Genomic DNA, 7,346 nt, shown 5'->3' with positions numbered 1-7,346 from the left:
CCTATATCTTGAGGTTAAAAACAGATCTCAGTTAACTTAAATATTAAAAAGAGAACATTAGTTGTAATTTTGCAAGTTTTTCCAGACATTTAAAATGTTTTAAACAGAACTGAAAAACATGACTAAATAAAAAATGGCAAAACAACAACAACAACAAGAGACTGTATTTTTCCTCATAGAATTACATTGTTTTAATTTAAATCTCATACATAAAGCATTAAGAATTCATATGATCTCTTTCAAGAGGGTTTCACAGAGAATAATTTACACACAGATTAGAAGGATATACAGTCCATAATTTATAATAATCTCCTTGGCCTTAATATAGCACACCACACACATAAAAAAAATCACTGTTTAGCATTACAGATGTCATATCAGTGAACCTTGACGCTAATGCTGATCAGAATTGGAATTGAGTCTGGTTTATAATCTTAGAATATGCATCTCATTAAATATGATTTAATTCTAATGTAAAAAGTGTTTGTGTGTGTGTTCATTCAGTTTAACCGCACAGTTTTAACGTCTCAGTTTCAGCATAATGAGCCCCTGCGGGAACATTATTATTGGGATATCAAACTCTGCGGGACATTTGCATGTTTATTTGTGTGCATGTGAATGCATGCTTTGGAATAAAGACATAACTGGCATACACATCTGTAAAATATACAGAATAAAACGCGTATCTTTTTCTTTGACCCTTTTAAACATATTAAAATATATCCGTTTGGTCCTTTAATTTATTATGCTACATGTACACTGACTAAACTGAAGATGGAGAGTTGCTGTCAGCGAGGGGTGAGAAAATTGCGAGCGGAAGACCGATTGCTGCTGGTTTCAGTGTTGCCGTCGCCTGAGCCCACTTCATTACCTGTCATACAATAATAATAAAAAAATGAAATAAAATTCATATTCTGCATAATGTCACTTTATATCAAAGGACACGTTTTGAATATAGTTGAACAATTTTGTAAATTCAAAAATCTATTATTTTGTGTGCTTTAATAAACCGTAAACTCACCTTCACTTGAATGAGATTTCAGCATGGCCATTTTAGCCAAGAATTTAAAGGAGTGACAAGCGCCCGTTTCCCTGTCACACAATCCACCTGCTTTACAGTTGCATGTTTTCCGACATTCCATGCCATATGTTCCGTACATGCAGTCTGATAAGAGAAAACACAAACAGAGCCATTAGAGGATCTGTACCACAACTTTAACACTGGTCATTAACAAAGACTCTTCTTGAGGATATTTGCTCATTGCCGATCCAGTGTTTGTGTAAAAGGCTCACTTATGTCTAAGACTCAATTAAACGGCTGAGTGTGAGTAATCGGTGTGGAAGGAGTGTGTTTCACCAATACAAAGCAATGAGTGTTCTTTCACCAACTCACGTTGTTCTTACATAATACTTTAAGTAATCATTTAGGGGCCCTTGAAGGACTGCACAGAAAAGAGACTTGGAGGCGAGTTTTCTTTAGTATGCCGAACTGTTCTTTAACCTGTAACCTGAGATCACCTCAAAACCGTCAGCTAATCATGAGGATTTCCATAAATATTTGAATATTATCTGCCTTGAACAGGTGTGATGAAGCTGTGTGACACACTAGCTAGTAAAAAATGTAGGAAATAGGAAAAAGTAAAGCAATTTGTCAGGACAGTCTTTAACATATATACAGAGACTATACATATATAAAAGAAATGTATATATATTTATAATTATATATATATATATATAAAGTATATTTTTATATTTTAAAAGGTAATGTATATATACATATAAAAATTACTTTTTAAAATATAAAAATATACTTAAATGCATTTTATTTCAAATATAAAACAAAGTTATTTTCAATAATTATACTCAATTATGCTCTATTATACTAAAAAAAAAAAACAGATAAAACAGATAACTCCGTTTTTAAAAACTTTTTTTAAAACTGTAAACAAAAACTTATTTTGGATGCGATTAATCGTTTGACAGCACTAATATATATATATATTAGAAAAATATAAAGAAATAAAGCAATTCGTCTCTTTGGTAAGGAAGTAAATAAATAATTGAAATTTTTTCTATGTCATTATTTTTATTTCATTTAAGTATTTAAGTTCTCTTTTTCTCTGAAAGTTGCAGTTTATAATTAAGACATAACTGATTGCAAAATTAATGAATCCGTTGAATATATGTCAATCCCCCCATAATCCCATCTGCCTGAGCAGGTGCACACATCAGCCCGTACCTTTGCAGATGCCATATTCATCTCCATAATCATCCTCATCCTTGTAGAAGTCGCAGAAGAGTCCCGGTCCGCACTTGACGCCGTGCATCCCAGACACGGTGCGGTAGCAGTGCTCTCCTCGTCCCGCGGCGCAGAGCTGGCAGCATCCGCAGTCATCCAGCACCGTGCTCCTGCAGCGCTGCGTCGAGCCGCACAGTGCGGGGTTGCATTTATCCGGGCAGCTGACGGCGTATTTACCAGCGGGACCCCACGCGTCAGCGTCTCCGAGCACCATCAGCAGCAACACCGGGATCGCGTACAAACGCATGGCTTGAAGTGCTAGCGAACACCACGCTGGATGCTGTCCTCGGGTCTAGTGCGCTGGGGAGGAGCTGTCCTCTTCTTAGATGCGATAGTGAATGAAACGGCTCGGGCTGCATGACTGTCAGCTTTAAACAAGTTTGTTTTGCACATAGTATGCCCTCGTCAGTTTCCTCAATCCGGTGTTGTTGTCTATTTGCCAGCCTCCCCCCTTCCCTGTTTTAGAAATCCGGCGTGGAAGTGGAATTAGAGCCGTGCTGCCATCCAGGAATTGATGTCACCACTGAAGTCTGGAGTTGTTTGTTTGAAGGTTTTTCAAGATGACCCTCGTGACCCCCACAGCTCCTTGTTCCTGACATGAACGTGCATGAGGAGATGTTTTTGGTAGCCTTAAAAGTGTCTTCTTCTGAGACTTGATTTACAGTAAAGAGTTTGGTGAAACAGTTTGCAAACAGAAATGCACACAAATTTCACAAAGAATTACAAAGAAAAGGCAGGTAACACTTCTTCAATAATCGGTTTCATTTACAAGTACTAGGCCTATGTGTGTGTGTGTGTGTGCGTGTGTGTGTGTGTATATATATATATATATATATACAGTGGGTACGGAAAGTATTCAGACCCCCTTAAATTTTTCACTCTTTGTTATATTGCAGCCATTTGCTAAAATCATTTAAGTTAATTTTTTTTCCTCATTAATGTACACACTTAAATGTTCAGTTATTTTTGTTATAAGAAAAAAGTTATTATACCTGTTATACTGTATTATGACAGCACTTTTTTTTCAAACCATACATCAATGGAAAGCTTATTTATTCAGCTTTCAGATGATGTATAAATCTCAATTTCGACTTATGACTGGTTTTGTGGTCCAGTGTCACATATATTTACATATATACATATATATATAACTTTGAATAATCAATTCTGTAAATGCATTTTTTCATATCTTTTGAACACTAAGATAGTCATTTTTGTTTTCTAAGGACTTGAGCAAACATAATGAAAAACGCTTGTGTCAGTTATCTAACTGTACGGTTATTTTCTCGCTCAGGTTATTCCGCCGAAGGATTGGAAGCCGCGGCGTTCCTATGAGACCATTGAAGAGATGGTCATTCCTGCTCCCATCATGCAAGTGGTGACCGGCCAATCAGGACTCTTCACTCAATACAACATCCAGAAGAAGTCCATGACGGTCGGAGAATATCGCAAACTGGCCAATAGTAAAAAGTACGCTTTGTTTGATCAAATCCAATTTTTATAATGTATACAACGTGGTTTCTTTGTAAAGCTGCCCTCTCTTATCTGGACCTTTATGTCAATAACGTGACTAAAATTTAAATTGTTTTTGGGGGGTATTTTTTTCGAAAAGATTGACTGAATGGTGAAGTAAGTTTTTGAACAGTAAGATTTTTAATGTTTTTTTTTTTTAAAGAAGTCTCTTCTGCTCACCAAGCCTGCATTTATTTGATCCAAAATACAGAAAAAATAAATAACTTTTTTCTATTTGAATATATTTTAAAATGTAATTTATTCCTGTGATTTCAAAGCTGAAATTTTAGCGTCATTACTCCAGTCATATGATCCTTTAGAAATCATTCTAATATTCTGATTTGCTGCTCAAAAAAAAAAATATTGTTATTATTATGTTGAAAACAGCTAAGTAGATTTTTTTCAGGTTTCTTTGATGAATAAAAAGTTCAGATGAACAGCATTTATCTGAAATAGACATCTTTTCTAACATTATAAATGTATTTATCATCACTTTTGATCAATTTAAAGCATCCTTGCTAAATAAAAGTATTAATTTCTATTACTTGTTTCTTGATCAGCAAATCAGCATATTAGAATGATTTCTGAAGGATCATGTGACACTGAAGACTGGAGTAATGATGCTGAAAATTCAGCTTTGATCACAGGAATAAATTACATTTTAAAATATACTCAAATAGAAAGCAGTTATTTTAAATAGTAAAACATATTTCACAATATTAGTGGTTTTGCTGCATTTTGGATCAAATAATTGCACACTCTAAAAAATGCTGGGTTAAATACAACCCAGCACTGGGTAAAATATGGACAAACCCAGCGATTGGGTTGTTTTGACCCAGCATTTTGGTTTACTACCCAGAAGGTTGGGTTAAACATTTAAACATTTAAACATTTAACCCAACCGCTGGGTCAAAAGAACCCAATCTGGGGGTTTGTCCATATTTTACCCAGTGCTGGGTTGTATTTAACCCAGTATTTTATTTTAGTGCAGGCTTGGCGAGCAGAAGAGAATTCTTTAAAAAACATTAAAAATCTTACTGTTCAAAAATTTTGATGCATATATATATATATATATATATATATGCACAACAAACAGCAAAACTATCATTATAACTTTTATTCATTTCTAATTGTATATATTGTTTAATAACAAGATGAGTGTCTTACATTAATGGATTCATACAGTGTAAATATAATATGTCCAAGCTTCAATTTTAATTCTTTTAATGTTACCTGAACAATTTAAAAAAGAGAAAACATTGAAATATTTCTTGAAAGTCATAACGTGGCCCATTTTAGCTGATGGGGTTGACAAACTGAACTTCATAAAATAATCTGGTTCTCTGCAATATTTTTCTTAATTTGACATCAAGATACCATTTATGATGCTTTCAGAAATGTAAATGTTATTAAAACATTGACCTGATTGAAAATGTCGTCTTGAAATAGTCTAATTTTATGACATTTTATTAAGTTTACAAATAAGCATTCGGCTGAATATTAATGAGACTTCTGTATAATATATATCTTGAAAGTCAAACTCTTTGAATACCCTTTCCGGCAGTCAAAGTCCGATCTTGTCTCCATAAATATATAGGCTATATTGGAAAAGAACACAAGAGCGTCATACGCTCAGGGGCTGCAATGCAGAATATCCATCACCAGATGGCGCTGTTGCACTAAACAACGGCAGGAGAGTGATTGGAAAGTTTTGACTGGTTGTTAACGAACTAAACTTAAGTGCATTCCTCACGTAAAGTCATTTGGTGGCATTGTAATAGAGCACAGTCGTATAAGTGACTTTTTTTTTATACTCTCATGGTGCTTTTTTTACCTTTAACCACCTCCATCCTGACGCTCCCCAGACTCCAGTCCAGTAGTTGGCGGAAATGCACCATAAATTAACCATGGTTTTATTGTAGTAACCATGTTTTTTTTTTGGCGTATTAGTTACCATTTGTGTAACCACAGTTTTACTACAAATACCATGGTTAACTTAAACTATGGTTAGTCTAGCAAAACCATGGTTATTTTGTGGTTACCATGGTTTAACTATAGTAACTATATGGCTTTTTGGGTTTCTTTGTAGTAAAACCATGATTAATTTTCGTAAGATAGCCTATACATAAATACACGTTGGTTTGCCAAACAGCACCCAGGACAAGTGGTGCTGTCTTGTTAAAGCATTGGTTGTAAACACATTTTTCTGGAGTTTCATATCTTTGCTCGTTGCCTTGAACTTGAAGCTTTACATGCCGTCGTGCGTAGCTTTAAATTGTATAAATCGCTCCTCATATGTAAATCATACTATCTATGATTTCAATTTCCTTTAGCTGCAATTTATATATAAACGCTTTCCCCTGGAAAATGTTCATCTTGTTAATTTATTTAAAACAGTATCTCGTATTCAATCACAATGCTGAACTGAATCTCGAAGGCTTTTCCCCCTTAATATATATATATATATATATATATATAATACACACACACACACACACACACACACAGTATATATTTGTGTGACATTATTAATACTGCCTTTTTCCATTTTTCTGTTTATCCTTCTGTTTCATTCTCACAGTTTCCCTTTAGATAAAAGTGGAAGCCAACTCCCTTTTCTTGCTTATGTCCTGTCCACTTTGAACTGTTTCTTTACAAACAGTCTGGGCCAAGTGCGCCTTTCTACAACTGCTGTTCCCACCATCTTTTTCTTCGCAGAGGTGATCACAACACACAAGGCCGAGGAGAGGGGATGTTGTATTGAGAAACACTAAAGCTGTGGAGGAGATTGTGAGGGTTGTTGTGGATCCTGAAGCGCATGAAAGCAGTGGGGCCTCAGAGATTCATCCCAGTGGACAATGTAGCATTTCATATAGCCATGAGCACTGTCAAACTTCTGTGTCGTCATACACACTTTGTCATTCCATGGATCACACATACAACAAGGGCGAGCTCACGGCTTACAGGAAACAGCTAAAACGGCAGAGCGCTACGATTACAAGGTTGAAGAAGAAAGTGATTTCTTCAAAAAAAAATTCGTTAAATTTCAGAATTAAGACGAGAGAGAAGACTTTCATTTTGCTTAATTGTAATAAAAATAATAATAATAATTAAAAAAACTTTTTTATGGATCACACATACAACAAGGGCGAGCTCACGGCTTACAGGAAACAGCTAAAACGGCAGAGCGCTACGATTACAAGGTTGAAGAAGAAAGTGATTTCTTCAAAAAAAAATTCTTTAAATTTCAGAATTAAGACGAGAGAGAAGACTTTCATTTTGCTTAATTGTAATAAAAAAATAAAAAAAAATAAAAAAAACTTTTTTGAAATAAGTTCTGTGGCTCAGTATGCTTCTGTTGGAGGTTTTGTAGTTAAGCAAAATTAATGTAATGGGGCTCCAAATGACAAAAACCCAATAAAAGTATTAAAGTAGTGGTGTGTATGAATTATGCACTATATAACAACACTTCTCAAGAAGGGTTAATATTATTAACTAAAATTAATACCATAAAAAAATTATTACTTGAAATAAT

At 34.6% G+C, this 7,346-nt stretch overlaps 1 protein-coding gene across 1 annotated transcript; it reads right to left on the bottom strand.

Annotated features, from left to right (window-relative positions):
- Positions 1-285: 285 nt before the first annotated feature.
- LOC107749016 (endothelial cell-specific molecule 1-like) lies at positions 286-2,863 on the bottom strand. Its single transcript, XM_016564065.1, has 3 exons — positions 2,240-2,863; positions 1,022-1,165; positions 286-871 (listed from the first exon to the last, which is right to left on the bottom strand). Exons 1-3 carry the CDS (start codon positions 2,544-2,546, stop codon positions 789-791), a joined length of 534 nt encoding a protein of 177 aa, XP_016419551.1. The 5' UTR covers positions 2,547-2,863; the 3' UTR covers positions 286-788.
- Between the last annotated feature and the right edge of the window lie 4,483 nt (positions 2,864-7,346).

Source organism: Sinocyclocheilus rhinocerous, unplaced genomic scaffold (genome assembly GCF_001515625.1).
Source record: "Sinocyclocheilus rhinocerous isolate Xijiao unplaced genomic scaffold, SAMN03320098_v1.1 scaffold260, whole genome shotgun sequence".
Lineage (NCBI taxonomy): Eukaryota > Metazoa > Chordata > Actinopteri > Cypriniformes > Cyprinidae > Sinocyclocheilus > Sinocyclocheilus rhinocerous.
Note: the sequence above shows the minus strand (reverse complement) of the source record. Positions and strands in the feature narration are given on the sequence as shown.

Coding starts and splice junctions, on each gene's coding strand:
- LOC107749016 (XM_016564065.1), bottom strand. CDS start 2,546: ATGCGTTTGTACGCGATCCCGGTGTTGCTGCTGATGGTGCTCGGAGAC. Junction 1,166..2,239: donor TGAATATGGCATCTGCAAAG/GTACGGGCTGAT, acceptor TTCTCTTATCAG/ACTGCATGTACGGAACATAT. Junction 872..1,021: donor GAAATCTCATTCAAGTGAAG/GTGAGTTTACGG, acceptor ATTGTATGACAG/GTAATGAAGTGGGCTCAGGC.